This window comes from Peromyscus eremicus, chromosome 9 (genome assembly GCF_949786415.1).
Source record: "Peromyscus eremicus chromosome 9, PerEre_H2_v1, whole genome shotgun sequence".
In the NCBI taxonomy this organism is placed as follows: Eukaryota; Metazoa; Chordata; class Mammalia; order Rodentia; family Cricetidae; genus Peromyscus; species Peromyscus eremicus.
In genome coordinates, this window is record NC_081425.1 from 76,865,372 (window position 1) to 76,887,435 (window position 22,064).

The 22,064-nt window shown below is 44.5% G+C and overlaps 1 protein-coding gene across 1 annotated transcript in view; it reads left to right on the plus strand.

Moving 5' to 3' along the window:
• The first annotated feature begins 19,872 nt into the window (after positions 1–19,872).
• Nid2 (nidogen 2) overlaps positions 19,873–22,064 on the plus strand; it is a 59,572-nt gene continuing 57,380 nt past the window's right edge. Inside the window, exons 1-2 of the mRNA XM_059273785.1 lie at positions 19,873–20,138; positions 20,911–21,219. Coding sequence (XP_059129768.1) covers positions 19,908–20,138; positions 20,911–21,219 — 540 coding nt within the window. The 5' untranslated portion in view covers positions 19,873–19,907. The remainder of the gene's footprint in view (positions 20,139–20,910; positions 21,220–22,064) is intronic.

The window sequence follows — 22,064 nt, forward strand, 5'->3', positions numbered from 1 at the left end:
GTGTTATGGGATAGATGTTGTTTTCTCTGTAAGATACCAACAAAAAGCATCAGTTACCTGTATTGGTGATAGCAAACATTGGGGTATTAGGCTGTGTTTACATTTTTTTAATATTTATTTTTATTTTATTTGCATTGCTGTTTTGCCTGCACGTATGTCTGTATGAGAACATTGGATCCCGCGGAACTAGAGTTACAGACAGTTGTGAGCTGCCATGTGGGTGTTGGGAATTGAACCTGGGTCCTCTGTAAGAGCAGTTGGTGCTCTTAACCGCTGAGCCATCTCTCCAGCCCCCTGTTTAAATTTTTTTTTAAGTTTTATTATTTATTAGGTATACAGTGTTCTGTCTGCATGTATGCCTGCGGGCCAGAAGAGGGCACCAGATCTCATTACAAATGTTTGTGAGCCACCATATGGTTGCTGGGAATTGAACTCAGGAACCTCTGGAAGAGCAGACAGAGCTCTTAACCTCTGAGCCATCTCTCCAGCCCCTGTGTTTACATTTTTAAAAACCTGGACTTTCCATGGGTGTGGTGGCACACACCGTTAATCCCAGCACTCTGAAGGCAGAGGAAGGTGGATCTCTGTGTTGGCGGTCATCTGGTCTATATAGACCCTGTCTATAAACAAACAAATAAATAAATAAATAAAACAAAAATCTGGACATTCTAGTAGATCCCTTCTGATGGAGAAACAGAGATCTAGATTTGAGTCCATACTCAGCTAGCAGAAACTTCATCTCTAAAACTATGTAATTTTGAGTTTGATGGTCAAAAAGGATGATAACTAAATACATTATTATTAATTAATTAATTTTGAGACAGGGCTTCACTATGTAGCTCTGGCTGTCCCAGAACTTGCTATGTAGACCAGGCTGACCTCAAATTCACAGAGACCTGCCTCTGCCTCTGCCTTCAGAGTACTTGGATTAAAAGCATGTACCAGCATATCCAGTTTGTGATAACTGATTTTAAAGTATTTTTAGATTTATTTATCTTACTTTATGCACATGAATGTTTTGTCTGTATGTATATATGTGCAATGTGTGTGTGTGGTGCCTGTGGGAGTCCAGAAGGGAGAGTCTGATCTCCTGAAACTGGAGTTAGGGATGGTTATGAACTACCATGTAGATGATGGGAACTGAATCCAGATCCTCTACAAGAGCAACAAGTGTTCTTAACTGCTGAGCCATCTCTCCAGCCCCTATAACTAATTTTTAAACAAAATTCAGAGGCCTTAAAAGTATGTCTAGGAGCTGGAGGGATAGTTCAAACAATCCCCACCACCACCCCCAAAAAACAAAACAAAACAAAGAAAGAAAGAAGGAAGGAAGGAAAGAAAGACAGGTGTGATGGCATGTGCTTGAAATTCCAGCACTGTAAAGATGGACCTTGGGGACTCACTGCCAGCCAGCCTGGCCTATGAGTTCTAGGCCAGTGAGAGATCCTTTCTCAAAAAAAAAAAAAAAAAAAAAAAGGAAGTCACACATACAGTCATCGTCCACATCCACACCCACACCCACACACCCACACATGAAGAAAAGAGAAGCAAAGAAAAGTATGCCTGCAATCTACAATAGAGGTGTGGGGGTGCGTTCCTGTAGCCACAGAACTGGAAAGGCTAAAGAAGGAAGAGCAAGAGTTTGAGGCCAGCCTGGGCTACATAGCAAGACCTTGTTTATTTGTCAAAACAAAAAACAAAACGGGGGTGGGGGAGCACATGTTCCAACTAGTTGTTCCCACGGCACTGAGGCTACGAGGTGCAGATGGCCTGACACGCCTGTCCTTTCACAGAGCTTGGTCTGGTTGTTTCTCCTGTTTCTTAGGCTTTTCTGATTTTTGCTGACTTTATGGTTTCAATAGATTCAACTAAATATTGCTCAGGCCCCTTTGTGGGGTCCTCATGTAGCATAGGATTGGGTGCATCCATAAACTGGCCTAGGGGAGTTTCTCTCCTTCATAGCTACACGGAAACCACAAGCATTCTTAGGTTATGAACTGCTGTGCAAGAAATCAAATCCTCCTCATTCTCCTCTGACCAGAAAGAATGTTGAGAAAGAAGAGCCTGGTTCTGCTTCCCTGTGGATGTGATAAAGTCCGAGACTTGCAAAAGAGCTTAAGTAGTACAACTTGTGTAAGAAGAATTCCTTGGGTGCATTTACTATAAACAAAGGGTCCTTGGCACGAACAGAGAACTGAACAGCTGCAGCTGCAAGAGATTTGCTTAGACAACCAAAACATTAAATGCTCTTGAGACAGGAGGCCGGGGAGAAGGAGAGAGAGGGAGAGAAGAAGAGAGGGAAAGAAGGGGGAAGAAAAAAGAAGAGGAGGAGGAGGAGGGAGAGGAGGAGGAGAGAAAAAAGGAGAGAGAGAGAGAGAGAGAGAAAGAGAGAGAGAGAGAGAGAGAGAGGGAATACCTGCCAAGTCTCTGATATGTCCATCTTCTCCCTAGGCCTATGTAGCCTTCTAGGATCAACTGTGCCTATCTGTGCCTAAAAGGAACCTCTTTAAGCAAGACCGGATTTTCCCTTTATTTCTTTCAAGTTAAGCAAACACAGGGGTCTAAGGTTAAGTTACTAAACATAAATTAAATAAATCAAAAGGAGGACACGAGTGAGACTTCAGCTCCCCTGAGAATATGACAGAAATTAGTGGGAGAGACTGAACAGAAAGGATTGCCTTGAGGTGAGATTATTGTGGGTCTGTATTGGACTCAACTTGCTTACCATGGAAAACCCGGGGACACAGTGACACAGTCGTGTACTTCTTGGTCATCCTGTTCACCCTCACAGCGCTGCATCTGTCCAGACTCTTGAGTTTCTTGGGACATCACCATGAAATCAACTGGAACTCGTTTCATGTCTCTGCAGAATTCAGTTAATCACGTTACTAAAATAACTGCCACATGCTCAAAGCATGAAATGTGTAGTTTCATCATTTAGTGGTAGCACCCCAAATTTTACTAGAATATACTAGAAGTACAATTGCTATTATTTTGAACCATGGAATTGTCAAAATGTGACTTTTAACTTAAAAATAGTAAATTTATGTTCTACTAGAAAATATAATACAATAGATGATTGGATAAAACATGAGATTATCACAAAGTCACCAGAAAAAAATTAGATTTGAACTATATGTTCTAATATAAAAAGTTATATGAGATTATTATGAAATGACTTTAAAAATTCTCAAGTAATATAAACAAAATGCCATCGTTGAAAAAAATACTTTTATAAGGGGTTAGAGTGATGGTTCAGTGGTTAAGCACACTCGTGGCTCTTCCAGAGGACGAATTCCCAACACACAGGGCACCTCACAACTGTCGGTACTTCCATTTTCAAAGGTGCCAACTTCCTCTTCTGATCTCCAAGCACACATGTGGTACACATACATACATGCAAGCAAAACAATCATACCCATTAAAGTAAATAAAATATTTTAAGTATATGCTAGTATATAAAACACGAGAGAATCTGTTAACAGAAGCTATAACCAGAAACTGAAATGGTTATGGAAAACTTGTATTTTCAATAGTTCTGTAGCATGTTATCATAGGGTTATTGTCTTGTTTTTGTTTGTTCATTGTGACAGATTTTCTCTGTGAAGCCTTGACTGTTCTGGAACTCACCATGTAGACCAGGCTGGCCTCGAACTCACAGAGATCCACCTGCCTCTGCCTCTCAAGTGCTGGGATTAAAGGTGTGTGCCACCACCGCCTGCCTTTTAAAGATTTATTTATTTATTTATTATGTATACGGAAAAGGGCTCCAGATCTCATTACAGATGGTTGTCAGCCACCATGTGGGTGCTGGGAATTGAACTCAGGACCTCTGGAAGAGCAGTCGGTGCTCTTAACCTCTGAGCCATCTCTCCAGGCCTGCCGCCCGGCTTTTATTTGTTTATTTGAGAAAGTGTCTCCTGAGCCAGCATGGAACTCACTGTGTAGCCCTGTGTAGCCCATGCTAGACTCAAACTCCTAATTCTTGGGCCTCAGCTTCCTCACAGCTGTTATCAAAGGCATGGGTCACCAATCCTGGCAATACATTGTCTTTTTATTTTTAGTAACAAGCATGTATCATCTTTGAAATAAAATAATCACTATTTTAAATATCTGGAGGTAGAGATAACAAGTAGTAGTCATATGATATAGTCTCAACACCAATTAGTGATTAATTATTACAATTAGAATAATACAAGTTAAAAATCATAAGGTAATACTGTTCCATATCAATAATCATGACAGGAGGACAAAGTAGTGAACACACTAAATCCTGGAGCAGATGCAGCAAAAGCAAATCATTTGCACCTTACTGGAGGCTGCAAAGGGGTGCAGCCACTCAGGGCAAGTTTTTTTGGCAAGTTTTCTTAATAAGTTAAACATACAGTTAGTCAATGACCCAACAATTCCACTTCTAGGAAAAGGGAGATACTTATTTTTCATGCAAAAATCAGACACAAATATTTGTAGCTGATTTATTCACAAATATTGCCATCTGGAAGCAGCTCATATCCTCCAACTGGTGAACAGATAGCTGTGACACACTCATGTAGTGCAACACTTGGCCGCAGTAAAGTAAAATGAGCCACTCATATTTGCAACTCTGTGAATGAAGGCCAAAGGCATTATGCTAAGTGAAAGAAGCCAGATGTCAAAGACTGTATGTTCCCATTTATATGCTGTTCTGGAAAAAAATCACTGCTGGAGGGCTGGAGAACAGAGTCAGGATGCTGGAGTAAGAGTAAAGTGGAAGCCCTAGAGGATGCTGTAGGGATGGAACAGCTAGCTAGCAATGTATCTTGATTGTGGTGTTGCTCACACATCTCTAAGCATCTGCCACGCTCAGAGATCTGTGCATCAAAACGAGCGTTCTTGTATGTAAATCAAAAAAAATAATGCTTAAAAAGAAATGTGCTATCAGAAATACCCAATTCATGTTCTAGTTTTAGAAATCTCTTCACAAGTGAGTTTTTGTTGTTACGCAATGCTGGGGATGGAATCCAGGGCTGCAGGCATGCTAAGAAAGCTCCAACCTTTTCACACCCCTCCACTCATCCTGTGGCTTTGTGAAGTCCAGTCAAGAGAAGCAGTTTTGAAACTGGCAAGACTGCTTTGTCGAGATCAGACTCAATCGCCAAGGATGAATGAACTGTGATATTCTCATTACTTGAGGGACGTTTGGGAGTTCATAGCTACAGTTTGGAAAACTCTATACAGATGCAGAATGGATGAGGTAGCGGCCAACACTTCAAGGAGGCCAGTCACTCATGAGCACATCCTATATCATGGACGGTGTATGCCAAGTCTTAGCAACATCCAGCTCCCCTTTCACACTGGAGGAACCCCCAATCCTACGCAAAGGGTAGTCAGGTACTATCAAATTGTTCAATCATGTTTGCCTTAAGTCCTTCAACTTCTTCCATCTATGAACACTCCGGGGGGGGGTGGGGGGGGGGTGGGGTGGGGAATGGTGGTGAGGCACTGCACAGCCAGAGCAAGGTGCCACTCCTCTGACAGATTTCTGGACTGAACTCAGTGTTTCTGCTTAAGCTCAAAAGCATAACCCAGAGCACCACACTAGGCAGTGCGGGAGTCACTGAGGGTGACCTCCTCAGTTGTTAGCACCATCTGCAGTAAAGTAAAAGCATTGTTTTGCCAGGCGGCGGTGGTGCACGCCTTTAATCCCAGCACTCGGGAGGCAGAGACAGGCGGATCTCTGTGAGTTTGAGGCCAGCCTGGGCTACCAAGTGTGTTCCAGGAGAGGCGCAAAGCTACACAGAGAAACCCTGTCTCGAAAAACCAAAAAAAAAAAAAAAAAAAGCATTGTTTCAGGTTGCATTTTTCCTTTCATGTTCATGTGGGATATTGCTCCTCTGAGCAATAAGAGCAAACCAGAGCAGATGGGTGGTGGTGGCACATGCCTTTAATCTCAGCACTTGGGAGGCAGAGCCAGGCAGATCTCTGTGAGTTTGAGGGCAGCCTGGTCTACAGAGCAAGATCCAGGATAGCTACGGTTGTTACACAGAGAAACTCTGTCTCAAAAAACCAAAATAAAAGGGGGGCCCTAATAACAATACAGAATAAGGAAAAGAGAGAATGGGGAAGGGGGACCCCTAGGTAACAATAGAGAGGGATCTGCTGAGCTTGAGGCTGCAAAGCTAAACTTTTCTTTGTCACATCCCTTTTTTTTCAGACCTTCTACAGAAGAATCTTACTCTATTTACATGACTTATTAAAGATTCATGCCTAAGAAATTAAGGCTTTCAAATAAAAGAGGCAGAAACGGGCTGATCCATGTAAATAAATCTTCAAAATGGAAGCCTAGGTAATGATTATGGTATACCAGATTTTCTTCGTGAACTGGCCATTTCGCACAACCACACACTCAGGGTCAAAGCTAATGGAGCCTCTCCTACCATTGTGTCCCCTTGTAATAGACCAACTCTTTCTTCCTCCGGAGACCAGTAGTTGGAAGTTCATGTTCTCTGATTTGTTCCTTTGAGTCTGTAATTGTTTATCATGGCTGTCAAATACTTCAAGGAGCTGCTAAAAGGAGAACTTTGCACTCTCAAATAATCATAACTCCTATGAGTCAACTACAGCCACTGACTAGCCGGGTAACTCTGAGCTTGTCATCGACCTTTCCACTAGGTTACTGATGCATATCTATCTCTCTACAATGTTGAGATGAGTTGTGTGAAATAACACACTTCAAAGTGTGCATAAAAAAGTCACTAACCCAAGGCTGGAGAGACAGTTTAGTAGTTAAGATCACATACTGCTCTTGCAGAGGACTGGGTTTTATTTCCCAGCACCAGCATATGCATGGCAGTTCATGATTTTCTGTAACCACAGTTCCAGGGGATCCAATACTCTTTTCTGGCCTCTATGGGCACCAGGAGTGCATGTGGTGCACATACATACATGCAGGCTAAACACTCATGCATATAAAATAAAAAGTAAATCATAAATCACAAACTTCTCTGCCAGTGCAAGGATTGTTATAAATTCATAAGATTTTTGAACCAAAATCTTTAGCAGAAGTATTTGTTTTGAGACAGCTTGTTGTGGAATGTTTGTTTACACTGTAAAAATGCATCTTTGCCAAGGAGCCTTCTGATGGGTTTAATAAAGAGCTGAATGGCCAATAGTTAGGCAGAGAAAGAGGTTAGGTGGGACTTCTGGAGACAGAGAAAATTCTGGAAGAAGAGAGGAAGAGTTGCTAGCCAGACACAGAGAGGAAGCAGGAGGTGCAAGATTAAAGAGAGGTAACACCACATGGCAGAACACAGATTAAAAAATAGATGGGTTAATTTAAGTTATAAGAGCTAGTTGAAACAAGCCTAAGCTAAAGGCCAAGCTTTCATAATTAATAATAAGTCTCCAGGTCATTACTTATGGGCTGACAGTCCAAAGATAGTCTAACAAGAGAGCTTGCTACAACAGCTGCTGCCATGACATGCTGAAACACTTTGCCTCTTAGAAAATGACTCGGGGTTGTTTTATGCAAATCTATTAAATGTACCCATCTGTGACATTTTGCCATTTTAACCCACTTTCACATACATAACCTCCACTTCTTCCCATACTCTGAAAGAGCATAGGCCATCTGCCCCACACTGACCCTGCCCTTTCTTCTTCATGCTGTCCCAGGTACCCTCTGCCCTCTCTTCTCTGAGGCTGTATTATACAAAACAGACATATGGATGATGGGAAACACTAATCCCGAATGCTAGAGCAAGAGCATCCTTAAGCAAGACAAAGGCTGAAGATCTGGAGAGGAAGGGACTAGCAGCATGTGAACTCACAGAGCCTGGGCTGTGTGTACTTCATGAAGAGGGAGGGATTGGAATGAGGTAGACATTGTACCTTAGGACAGGAAGGACACTGAGGACTCACAATGACAGTGAGATGGGACAAGGTGAGAAACCCCGCGGGAAATGAGTCCGTGAAGTAAGTCATTCATTCAATGTTCATTGAGCTGTTTTTGTGTTAGAACTGGGAATGCCTCAGTGAATGAAATTGGAAAAATCTGGGTCTCTGTGTATTTAGGGTCTGGAGCCCTTGTAAAGTCACTGGATGTCAGTGAAATGGAAAGGGGAAAGTCATGACACCATTTCCAGTGGGTGTTGGAGGGCAGGGTGGTGCAACAGATAACAACAAAAAGTAGGTGAGGGATGGGCTGGGGAAGTGGCATGGACACATCAGTGTTCAACACAGCCAATGTGAAGTCCCAATACCCAGTCCAAGTTCTGTTCTCAATGAAACAAGCTCTACAGTAAATTCCTGGGTTTGGTGATTTACGTAGTGTTCCAATTTCTCAAAGCCTAATTGAGGGAACGCCCATTTGATTGAAATGTTCACCTCGTGCAATCCTTAATGTTTAGGATTTTTTCCTTTTGCACTAATACAGGAAAATTCATCAAACTAATAATGTACTTGAATATATCTTTCAAAAAAGATGGATTTGTCAAGTCAGTTTTCCTCATGAAGGCCTATTTATAAATATTGAGGGCCAGCAAGAGGCCTCAGCAAGTAAAGGGATTTTCCATCAAGCCTGACAACTTGAGTTTGATGCCTGAACCACACATGGCAGGAGCCAACCCCCACAGTTGTCCTTTGACCTCTGTAACTACACGTATCCACACACATATCCACACAAATAGTAAATAAATGCAATGAAAATTTAACATTTAAAACCTAAAAAAATTCATCTTAACTCATCCAAGGTACCTCTCTGGAGGTGATAAAATAGTGTAATCCACTGACCTAACAATAGAGGTAGAATGGAGAGAAATGGTGTGTCCTTTTGACTGTGTCTCAAACATCAAGAATGCCTAGGAAACTATGACTACTAGTTAGATTTTTCTTATTTTCTAACCAAATTCTTCACTTGGTGCCAGACACAGCCATGTTCAATGTGGTGCTTGATGTGGCAGTATGAAGTGTGGCCCATCAGAGGTCACTCTGTAGGTCACAGATGTGTGCTCTCAGAGTTGACATATTATTGGCAAAATGGAGCAGCTTTTTCTTTGACTTCTACAGAAGCAGGCCTAGACTGAAGATCATCATAGTTTCCCACAGAAGTATTTTCCCAAGATCATATTTCCTTTGATCACAAACATTCATCAGTTCTGCTGAGACTCTTAAAGAATTGATTTAAATCTTACTGCTTTGCATCATAAACTTTAAAAAGGGACTATATTATCTTGAGAAAATGTTGAAATTATATTCCATCAATTAATATTTTGACAAAGGAGCCCTCTATATCAGACTTCAGTAGGCCAGTGGCTTTGCCTACACTCTGAATCACCTAGGGAATTTTAATATCAACTGATGTCTGAAGTTCTAATTGAATTGAGTTGTGGCCTTGGCTTTAGGACAAAAAGTTTCCTAAATGGTTCTGATATGCAACTCTTGCCCAAGTACAGCTGTTTCTGAGGTCTGTTGTAGTGTCTTGGTGATGAGGGCATGAGGGAGCCCTCATGGGGGGGGGGCTCTTTCCCACTTTACATTGGCAGTAGAAGGTGCACCGTCTGTAACACATAGACAATCTTTCTCAAGTGCATAGCTCTGCTAGCTTCATTTCTCATCTCAATTAACAACCAAGATGATCTCCTACAGATATGGCCACAGGTAAACTTAATCTAGATAATTCTTCCTTAAGACCCTTTTTCCAGGTGACTCTAGGTTGTGTCAAGTTGACAGTTAAAACTAACCAGCACAAGCCGGGTGTGGTGGTACACATGTTTAATTCCAACAGTTGGGAGACAGAGGCAGGTGGATCCCTGTGAGTTCAAGCCTAGCCTGGTCTACAGAGTGAGTTCCAGGACATCCAGGGCTGCTACACAGAGAAATCCTGTCTTTAAAAAACAAAAAAAGAAAAAGAAAAAAGAAAAAAAAGGAAAAGAAACAAAGAAACAAAAAACTCTAACCAACACCATCTACCCCTTGTCAACTTGGCATGCAAATATATCACCATAACCTTCCTGTGTGTGTGTGTGTGTGTGTGTGTGTGTGTGTGTGTACATGTATATATTTTATCCCAACTCCTGGTACCAATTTCTGTTCTAGTTTCATTTATATTACTGTATAAAATATCCTGATAAAAAGCAACTTAGAGAAGAAGGGATTGTGGTGGTTTAAATGAGAATGGCCCCCGTAGGCTCATATGTCTGAATACTCAGTCACTAGTGAGTTGAATTGTTTGGGAAGCATTAGGAGATGTGGACTTGTTGGAGTAGGTGTGTCACTAGGAGTGGGCTTTGAGGTTTTTAAAAGCCCACACTGGGCCCCGTGTCTCTCTCTGCCTACAGATCAGGATGTAAAGCTCTCAGCTACTGCTCCAGCATTATTCCTATCTGCTTCCCACCATGATGCTATGATCATGGGCTAACCCTCTAAAACTGTAAGCAAGCCCCCAATTAAACACTTTATCTTTTACACGAGATGCTTTGGTCATGGTATCTCCTCACATAAATAGAATAGTAACTAAGACAGGGCTTATTTGGCATATCATTTTAGGTAACAGTCCGCCATTGCAGGAAAATCATAGAGGCAGGAACTTAAGACAGCTGGTGGAAACATATCCACAGTCAAGAGGAGAGAGAGAGAATATATGCATGGATCCTTGCTTGCTAGCTTTGTTTACTTTTACACAGTTGAGGGCAGCCTAGGGAATGGTGCTGCCCACAGTGGGCTGGGCCTTCCTACTAAGCATTCAAACATATGAGCCTATGGGGGCCATTCTCATTCAAGCTACCACAGTCCCTTCTTCCCTAAATTGCTTCTTGTCAGGATATTTATCACAGTAATATAAATGCAACTAGAACAGAAATTGGTACCAGGAGTAAGACAGTTGCTGGTACTGGATGAAAAAAAAAATAATCAAGGTAATTCCTCCCATCTCCCCACCACCACCACCCTACATACCATGTCTATAGTCCAACATGATTTAAACAATTCCTAATTAAAACTCTCTTCCCACGTGATTCTAGGTTGCGTAAACTGACAGTTAAAACTAGCCAGCACAGTGAACAAGACAAAGAAGAAAAGCAGCCTTAGAACACAGCCCCCTTTCCATCATGGAGAAGGCAAGAACTCACTATTGCCTAGGATAACCTTGGCAATAATATTTCAGTAGGAAGAGACATGGCGAGTGTATGTGAACATTCCACTACCATAGAGTCTGTCTGTATCAATGGAACCAGACACTGTGGAGTTTGTGGAGCCTTATAACACTCTTCATTTATTTATTATTTTAGGGTTTGGTGTAATGTCTGATGTTTATGCTTGGAGGAATTCTGAGAATTTTGAACTTTGCAGTCATTCTGGGTGCCTTACAAATCAGATTTCTGCTTCTGGATTAACGAACCATAGCTATGTTGATGTGCACTGTGTCTCTTTGGGACCATTCAGATTCTCATTCAGCTACTGCTAGCTCTTGGAGCCTCAGCAAGCCACTTAACTTTTCAGAATCTTGATTTTCTTATCTCATAGGTTATGGTGAGGATTTCAAATGCATTGCAATGTCTATTGTATAATAAATTTTCAATAAATTACAACAACATCATCAATAAATCTAGGTTGTAAGCCCTTAAAGGGCACAGTGTTATACTTCCTCAGTCTGTAGAATTTAGGCCATTACAGTTCTGTAGCACGAATGTTAAAAGAGTCTTATTAATAAAATCAAACCTGAGCCAGATAATGGGGTGAACACTGGAAGATCAGAGAGACAGAACAAGCCACAGCTATCTCACCTTGCCGGATCCTCTGCTGGTCTTGTCTCCTCAGACTGGAGGCCTCTAAGTCCTCATCCAGAATGGGTCTCAGCTGAATTGCTGCTCGAAAGCTTGAACGCTTAACCAGCCAAATGCTTAACCAGCCAAATGCTTCTAGTTTCTGGTCCTCATGCCTTATATACCTTTCTGCTTTCTACCATCACTCCCTGGGATTAAAGGCTGCTTTCTGGGATTAAAGGCATGAGTCACCATGCCTGGCTGTTTCCAATGTGGCCTTGAACTCACAGAGATCCAGAGGGATTTTTATCTCTGGAATGCTAGGATTAAAGGCGTGTGCTACCACTGCCTAACTTCTATGTTTAATATTGTGGCTGTTCTGTCTCTGACCCCAGATAAGTTTATTAGGGTGCACAATATTTTGGGAAACACAATACCACCTCACAGTTCTCTAATGTTTATGAAGTATGTCCAGTTGCAAGAACACAGTTCTAACTTCATGAATAATGGGGAAGGCAAGAACATTCCTTTGCAGGCAGCAGAATGAGAGGTTTGGCTGGTGCCCATGTTTTTGAGGAAGGTCCCTGACTGATCCCAGCATCAGAACCAGTCTTAGGAAGTTTAACAGTCTGGATCCTAGATCCAGATAGCTTGGGTTTGAATTTTGCTCTTCATTCTTGCATTTATTTATTTATTTATTTATTTATTTATTTATTTATTTATTTATTTATTTATTTATTTATTATGTATACAGTAGAGGGTGCCAGATCTCATTACAGATGGTTGTGAGCCATCATGTGGTTGCTGGGAATTGAACTCAGGACCTCTGGAAGAGCAGTCAGTGCTCTTAACCTCTGAGCCATCTCTCAGCCCCATTCTTGCTTTTCTTGAAGTCACCTAATCCTTCTCCACTCCATTTCTTTATCCGAAAACTGGGCGTGTTCACTGGATGAATAAAGCAGCGAAGAATGAAGAGCCCTCAGACTGAGCCCTGGACATTACTGAAAGTTCAGTAGGGACTTGCTATTGTTATCATTGGCTTCAGGAGCATCATTCTGACTCAGGTACCAACTTCTAGAGGAAGTACCAGTGGCCAGCGGGTCACATGTCACAGAAACGAGGTGATCTGATTGGGTGAGAAGCACAGCATATCTCGAAGTCTGTATGGAGGACAGAGAGGCTGATGTAATGTAATGAAGTATAACTTGTGTGGGTTTGCCTGTTTTTGTTTTTGTTTTTTTCTTTCTTCTCCAAATCCCATTTTTTTTCCCCCCCAGCAACAATCAAGAATGAAACAAGAATGCAGAGAATCAGGGAGTGTGTGATCCAGGAAAAGCTGTAGGAGTTAGGAAAGCCTTCTGAGTAGTATTCTTTTCTATTCATGTCAGCAGGGCTTCCTGAACAGCCCTGTGTGGCAGGTTCTGTGCTAAGTGTGGGAAACACAAGATAAAAATATACTATGTGTTTCTGACCATATCCCAATGACCATGCAGGACCATCCAGGAGTACATTTGTAAGGCTCTTTCTTGTCCTGTGATCAGAGGAAGAAGCATTCTGAAGTGAAGATACAAGGTAGATGAGTGTTAGAGAGGACAAAGGTGTAGCATTACGTAAAAACTCAGAGAGAGAAGGGGGAGGGTGGGGGTGGGGTGGGGGTGGGGTGAGTGGGGGACAACAAAGGTGTACCATTATGTGAAAACTGCACTCCTACACTCCAGGCTTTGTCTGTCACTGTGGAAGTGACAGACGTAACTAGAGAACTGGATATTTTAGGTGAGAGACTGAGGCAGAGATGCCCAAGCATTAGGCATCCAAAAAGAGGAGATGCTCTGTGTAACATCTGGAGGTGGGAAGGGCAAGGAACACCATCCATGGAGGCATACCAGGACCCAGCTGTTTTTGTGGATGGGGTACCAGAAATAGCTCAGTATTCTGAGGCTGTGAGGCTGGAAAGAACAGGATATGACAGATCTATCTCTTCCCAGGACTGAAGGACCGCAGCAGCTGTCCTGAAGATGAGGAAGCTCCACCCAAGCATGTAAGACAAAGATATGTCATAGTCAGGTTTATTTAAAATTCATAAAGAGCACAGGTTTAGGGGCAGAGTGTGTTAGTGAGGAGTGGGAATTGCTACATGTAAGAACAGCTTAAGCCAACAGAGGTGTGTTTTCTCACACAGCAAAGGGGTGGTCAGCTGTCAGGGCCTGGTTCAGATACTCTGCTTTCTGCATTTTGGCTTTGTCGTGCTTTAGTCTCACAGTGGCCATCCGCAGATGGTTGGTTGAGCTCAACACATTACATCTGTGTTTGAGGCCACAAGCATGGAGAAAGAGCCAACGGTTCCTTCAGCATCAATTATAAAGACCCTTCCAGAGACCAACGGGCTCTTAGCAGATTTTTGGCAGTTAGGTAGATATGATCCCAGATGGCCTCCTTTGGCCGTAAGAGAAGCTAAGCAAGCAGTAATTCCCCTCCTGTGAAATTGTGGATGTAGGAAGTTGGAACTAAGCAATGAGCACTTCAAGCTGTCATTTCTTCTACCAAAGCTAGCAGGTGAGAGACAGGAGAATGGGCGGTGGCAGGATAATGGTAACAAAAAAGGCATGGTTATTGCCTCTGCAGAAAACTTGGACCTTAGAAATTCTGATCCAGTTCTTCTTGATGGGGGGGGGGGGGGGAGGTCAGGAGCCATCTCAGGGGAAGCTCAGCAAAGGAATGGATGTAAGTTCAAAAGGAAGGCTCAGGGCTGGGTCTGAGGCTACAGCTGGGAGGAGGGCCTTTAGAAGAGTCTGGACACTCAGGTGTGGCATGGACAGGAAAGAGCAGCAGGCCACTGTGATGACATACTTTTAGACAGTGGAGGCAGAAGATGAAAACCCTAAGGGAGACTCTATAAGGAGATGGCCAGAGAAGACAAGGGAGCAGAGAATTTCTAGAAAGAAGTCCCAGAAGGGCCAGAAATACCAAAGAGGTCCCACAAGGTAAAGAAGTGGAAAATGCCTGGAGGATCTGGTCATATGATTTCATAGTTGGTCTTGATCTGAGCAGTCTATTGGTGGATGATCTGGTCATATGATTTCATAGTTGGTCATGATCTGAGCAGTCTGTTGGTGGAGATGATCTGGTCATATGATTTCATAGTTGGTCTTGATCTGAGCAGTCTATTGGTGGAGATGATCTGGTCATATGATTTCATAGTTGGTCATGATCTGAACAGTCTATTGGTGGAGATGGGGGCATTCTTTTACCCTGTACTGTAAGGGAGGGCGGCTGGTGAATTTAAATTCCTTCTCAGTAGAGGCTCTAGAAGTCCAGAGAAATAAAAACAGGCAATAGGAAGTAGAGAAAAAAGTTAATGGCTTGACTGGAGTGTGTTTGGAGGCTAGGAGAAGGGCCAACAGAAGGGAAGGGTTGAAGACACAAGAGACTCTTAAATAAAAGAGGAAAGGCATGCAGGCCTCTCCCCTCAACCGGTCAACCAACTGCAGCCCCAAAACTTCCTGAAAATGTACAGATACAGATAATGAATAGGTTTTTAATGAGTCTTATTAAAGCATGGTGTTATAATTGTTCTATTTTGTTACTGTTAATATTTTTTAAGATTTACTTTTATTATTATCTTTAATTATGTGTAGGTATATGTGTCTGCATGTCTCTGGTCTCCACATTCCCTGGAGCTGGAGTTACAGACAGTTGTGAGCTGCATGATGTGGGTGCTGAGAACCAAATTCAGGTCTTCTGTAAGAGCAGCAGCACATTCTGTTAACCACTGAGGGGCCTCCAGCCTCTTCTGCTGCTTCTAATGCTTCTAATTAACCATGAAATGCATACAAAAAGTCATAATACACAGTTTCAGACATCCACGGAATGTATCCTGCATCTGAGGAGGTGGTGACTGGAATCATGACTCCCTGACCAATATCAGTTTATCTGTCAAAATGGAAGAGGCCGCTGCCATTCCTAGATTTGTTGCTCTCTGAATCTGAACAATACGAAGTTCCTGAGTCTGAAGAATACAAGAGGAAGGCTGTTGGGAAAGAATCCAAATATACACCACACCATGTCTCTCTGTATTTAAAATCATGGTAAAATCTGCATCTTCAGTAACATAGATGACAAGATTGTAAGACCTGGCATCTTTATACACTGTACATTTACAGCAAATACTTTCTTACTCCATGGTATTTCTTAGGCCCAACATAATTTCATTTGAGCCTGAGTCTGGGAAAACATACTAATTTGCTCAATTCTATTTTTTCACAGGCTAGCACACCCTCCTTGGAATATAATTAGTAGTTAAGTTATGCAAAGAATCCCTGAGTGCTATAAGAACTGGAGCATGCTCATCTGACTGCATGGAGCATGCTCATCTGACTATGCATGGAGCATGCTCATCTGACTGCTGGTGCATGCTCATCTGACTATGCATGGAGCATGCTCTTGAGTACTTGCATCTATCTGCACAGAGGAGCAACTGTGCTTTCATTTTCCTGGTCAAAATAACAGGAAGTATCATCATTCTTGAAGTCCTGGTATTCATAACAGAAATGTAACTATAAAAAACCAGAACTGTGGAGAGTCACTAGAGATCTATTGGGAAGGCATGGTGTTTGGTACTATCCCTGACTTGAGATGGATAAAATAATCTCCATTCTCAAACAGTGTTCAGTCTAATGTAAGAACCCAACCCAAGAGGGCTAAACACTTCTACAGGAGTCCTTTATAACTTCAGCTTGAAGGGGCCTCTGGCTCTTTAGCCAGCTGGGCAGGTCATGGAAATTCTACCCTTGCAAAGGGAGCTGTGTGTACAAGAGAAGCATTTCTTCCCTCTTCACGCTGACTACTGAAACAGCTATGAGAGAGTTTTTCTTTTCCTTAAGATGCAAAGTGACATTTTTTAAAGGAGAAACCTCTCTTTTGGTGCCAGAGTTGTTTAAAAATAAATTGGAATAAAAGCTCCAAGGAATGTCTGTTTAAGCACAACTGTCCAAAGCCTCATATTTTAAAAATTCAGGAAAACAGGGCTGTTCATTTCAACCATTTCTCTCCTGGGTCCACTTCTTGGTACTCAGATCACATCGGATTCAAAGCTAGTGCTATCTTTAGTTTCCAAGGCCAGGTTTACCCATTTTGCTGGTGAGCACATGGAATGTTACAGCCTTGTTTACTAGACCTGATCATGATCATGAGCTTGTAGGGTCAAAGGCCAGGTCATGAGAGCCTTCATATCTTACCTGTCAGGGTAAGCTTGCAGGAATACTGGATGAATGAATGAGAGAATGAGAAAAACTGGAGAAGAGTGGTGGGCGGGCTGCTAAGCAGCCTGGTAAGGAGGATTACAAACTAGGCCTGATTAGTAGAAAAGGTGGCAGACAGGAAAGAAAGGTCTGAGTCAACAGACCTGGGTCCTAGTCCCAGCATGCCTTGCTTGACTTCACTCACTCAGCAAACATGTCTTGAGTTTCTAGGCATCGTGACAAGCTCTGACAAAGTTCCTGCTCCCAAAATGCACTGGTGGTGGCTAAGGGGCTCACAGGAGGGATGTGTGGGAGGAGATACCGCCACAGTAAGCCCAGGGCAGGTGCTAAGCAAGAAGGGGCTTCCAAATCAGGCTGTTTTCCAGGAAAGCCTCTTGAAAGATGCAAAGTGTTATTTAAAGACTGATTGGGAAAGCTGGGCAGTGGTGGCATGTGCCTTTAATCCCAGCACTTGGGAGGCAGAGGCAGGCGATCTTGGTGAGTTCGAGGCCAGCCTGGTCTATGGAGCGAGTTCCAGGACAGGCTCCAAAGCTACACAGAGAAACCCTGTCTCGAAAAACCAAAACCAAAACCAAACCAAACCAAACCAAACCAAAAGACTGATTGGGAAACCCATTGTAGGGAAGAGAACTAGCATGTGAATTATTCTGCATCATGAAATACAGGAGGTGGCATTTGCGAGGTGGTGGCCACAGGCAGAGAAGAAGCAAGAGAAGTAACCTAATCTACTTTGCAAAGTAAAAATGCCATTGCATCTATATAATTGGAGCTTGAGGGTAGAAGTTTAGAGATTTGACAAAAATGGGTTCAAATCTAAGCTCTGACAACACCGATCATGTGGCAATAATCACTGTTTGAAGCAACTCTCCAAACTTAGTTTCTTCAGCACAGTGTCCAGCCAATTCTGTAATCTATTGCTGTACAGCAACCCTTGTTAAATGTAATGGCTTAAGACAACACGTATTTAGTAAGTCTCAGGGTTATTATGGCTCAGGAATCTGGGTCAGCTTAACTGAGGCCTCTGTTTCAGGGTCTTGCACAAGGCTGCACCCAAAGTCAGCCAGGGCTGTGTCTCTTGGCAGAATTTAGTTTCTTGCTCACTGGTGGCTAGAGGCTGTCCGAAGTTCTTTGCTATGTATTGCCTTCTGAATACAGTATCTGGCTTCCTCAGAATCAATGGAGATATCAGTGTTGGCCAGCAAGACAGAAGGGTCATAAGTCATCACTATGGCTGAATTCTGCTGGTTAGAATGCACAGGCTAGCCCACCGTTCCGGGGGAGGGCTTATACAAAGGAATGGACATTAGGAAATCAGCATGTGGGGATTCCTTCTTGGAGTTTGCCTCACCACTAATTTGTAAGATAGACCACCAATCAATGCCAGCTGTTATTATGCTGAATGGAGAGATCTCCGGCCAGTGGAGGAATTTATGGGGGATGGGAGAGTAATTTAAGGTGACCTTGGACAAGTCAAATCACCTCTCGTCTTTGAGACATCATTTTGTCCTCAGCAAAATGTAAATACTTGGTCCCAGGAAAAAAAAATGAGAAAAATATGTGCAAGCCTAAGTTTGGTTTTTGTAAGAGCAAACATAGCCCCCTCTCCAGCTTGGGGAAGCAAACTGCTTTGGGGCCTTTTCTGTTGTGTTAATTCGGAGTCTTACAGTCTCCTGTATTAAAGGATTTTAGTATTTGACCCCTTGGGTTTTAAAGAATTACTTAGCTGGGAAAAACACAAAGAGAAAGCTGTTTTTTGAGAGTTTCTTAAACTATTTCTAAGCCTCCCCCGCCCCCCCTCCACCTTCTCTTTTAAACTACCTTTGCTTCTAAGGGTGGGGGTGGGCAGAGCTGAGAGAGAAAACAGACTATGTGGGAAATTTCAAGCTCCTGATAATAAAATGGTAATAAAATCTCGTCCGGCTCCCGAGACTTTGCAGAGGGGATGTTTATGGTGGAGGGGGTTCCCCCACACCCGCGCAGCTGCTTTCTAGGTTGTGAGGTTTGCAATCCTGCAGGGCAGCTCGGGTTACCGACTCTGTGGCCTCCTGCTAGGACAATTCTTATACTCGCAGGCTTCGGGAGAAACACTTGATGGACCCGCCCTGGCGCCTGGCCGCTTCACTCCAGGCTCCAATTCAAGGGGAGCGCGCGCGCGCGCGCGCGCGCGCACGCGCACACACACACACACACACACACACACACACACACACACACACACACACACAGTGGGGATTCACCGTCCGCCCTGGGGCGGTTTTCCCCAGGGAAGGCAAACAACTGGTGAGGACATTTCAGAGGGTGGCAGACTCATCCCAGCGCTAGCCAACGCTTGGATGGAACTTGGGACTCAGCCTTTCACAAAGCCGAGCTTCTCAGCAGGAAACTTGGGTGGGGCGGAGCAGTCCCGGGATGGAGACAAAGCTCCTTTGAGTCTTTATCCGAGGGCCTGGCCTCTAGCGAGAGGGGTAACCCCGACCCTAGGGCAGGGCGCGAACCCCAGTGTGTCACCCATCACCCTCCCTCGCTCCGCCAGCCCAGCGCGCACAGTCGCTCCAGCCTGCAGCTGCACGCGCGCCAGGGGTCCCGCCAGGGCGTGAGGTCACCTCCTGCAGCGTGGTGGCCCGTACTGGAGGGAGGGGGACAGCCTAGGAGCAACGGGCCAGCAGCCTCACCTTCCCGGCCCAGCCGCTCCAGCGAACTACCGCAGTCTTAGAAAACTTAATGAGAACCAGATGTAGTGGCCGCTGGCGAACTTTCTCAGAGTTGCTGATTGGTTAACGTCCAAGAACCGTAGCCAATCAGCGCGCTGGGCGGGCCCGCAGTGCGGACCAGAGGTCCAGGTTGGAGACTGGCAGGCAGTACGGCCGGCTGAGACGCGCGGAGTGAAGGGCAGAGCCAGGGAGGAGCAAGCATGTCTCGGGACCCGACAGCCGGGCGGCGAGCACCGCCATCGCCGCCGTCGCTGCTGCTGCTGCTGCTGCTGTCGCTGTCGCGAGTCGGGGCTCTGCGTCCTGACCAGCTCTTCCCTTACGGAGAGTCGCGGGGAGACCAGCTGCTGCCAGAGGGCGACGACGAAAGCTCGGCAGCCGTGAAGCTGGCAGTACCCCTACGCTTCTACGATGCCCAGTTCAGCGACCTCTACGTAAGTTCAGGTCCTGGTGGTGCGCGGCTGGGTGCTAGTCTCGTAGCTTCTCCCCAGGGTGTCCCTGGAGTGGAACAACCAGCCTCCATGCCCAGCTGTCGTCTCTCTGGGGGCCAGGCTCTGCCACCATGCTGCAGCCTCGTGACCCCTGCTGTGCAGGAATAAGGATCATCTCTCAAGGGGCCGCAAAGACCCTACCCTTCTAAACTTTGGCATCCTAGGCAGGAAGGAAGATGGGCCATATTGAGGCTGCCAGGGGAGTTGGCGTTTAGGGCGGTGGGAGGCTGTGCACGCCGGTAGAGCTGTCCTCTCAAGGACATGCGGCGCCCAGGGCGTGCAGTAGTGGAAAGACGGACGGGTTCGAGGACGGCCACACCTGTGGGTCGCACTACACTGGAGAGGTGGGGTAGGGGTGAGGGCCGTCAACGAAATTGAGCGGGTTGTCCTGGATGTGTCTCCTAATCGGCGAGGAGAGGGAGGCTTCCTGGCTCGAGCAGAGCCTTTTTCTCCAAAGGGACGGTAGGCGCATAGGACTGGAAGGAACGTGGTGGCTGCATTTTGGGCTGGAGCGACCACCACTATTTTGTCCTTTTAAAATTGTTTATGAGAGGGGGCGGAGCTCACGCTCCACCTTGTGAGTGTGAAGGTTAGAGAACAACCAGTTTTTTTCCCTTCCACCATGTGGGTCCGGGTCCTGGATCTCAAGTGGTCAGGTTTGGAGGCAAGTGCCCTTAGCCGCTGAACCATCTCACCCTCCTGGTCCTTCTTGCAGGTGGGTACCAACGGCATCATCTCCACCCAGGACTTCCCCAGGGAGACTCAGTATGTGGATGATGATTTTCCTACTGACTTCCCAGCCATCGCCCCTTTCCTGGCTGACATCGACACTAGTCACGGCCGGGGCCGGATCTTGTATCGCGAGGACACCTCCCCGGCTGTGCTGGGTCTGGCGGCCCGCTACGTGCGCACAGGCTTCCCGCGGTCCGCGTCCAGCTTCACCCCTACCCACGCCTTCCTGGCCACCTGGGAGCACGTGGGCGCCTACGAGGAGGTCAGGCGCGGGGCTGCGCCCTCGGGGGAGGTAAGAGAGGGATGCCCGGCAGCTGAGCAAATTGAAGGGATGGGCTTGGATTTTGAGTGGGAACTAAGGGATTGGCTTGGAGTTTCTTCCCCTGCCTGTTGAACCGGATGAAACCAGTGCTTAGGCGCCTTGGGAGTGAAGTTGGCTCTGGGAGTGTTCTAAGGGTCCATAATGTGGCTAAACCGGCAAAGAAAACAGCTTTAGTGAAATGAGGGACTGAGGTGCAGATACTAAAGACCCTGGGGACCCAAGGCACTTTATGGTTTATTTCTGGAGTCAACTATAAGTACACAAATATTTCTAACGATATGTTCATTGAAGGAAAAATTGGAAAATTCAGGAAATTAAGAAAGGAACGATCATCGTTAAACACTTTTTTTTAATGTAGATTTCCAGTTTTGTTTGTTTTTGTTTTGTTTTGTTTCGAGACAGGGTTTCTCTGTGTAGCTCTGACTGTCCTGGAACTCAGCTGTAGACCAGGTTGGCCTGGAACTCACAGAGATCTGCCTGCCTCTGCCGAGTGCTGAGATTAAAGGTGTGCACCACCACCATCACCGGGCTAGAATTCCAGCTATTTCTTACGAATATCATTGTTGCCATTAACAGTAGTGGGTTAGCAGTATGCATATTGCTGTCTCAACGCTTCTTCCTCCTGGTGGTATATACTCAGTCACTATATTTACGTAACATTTATAATGACAAAGTAAGATCTCACCCAGTGCATTTACGACAGTTCTCAGTGTTGTTTCCGTCTTTTTATTATAACTAATTATTATAATTAATACTATGAAGCGCTTTTTAATTTATTTATTTATTTTGTTCATGTGTATGTTTCTCTGTGTCTG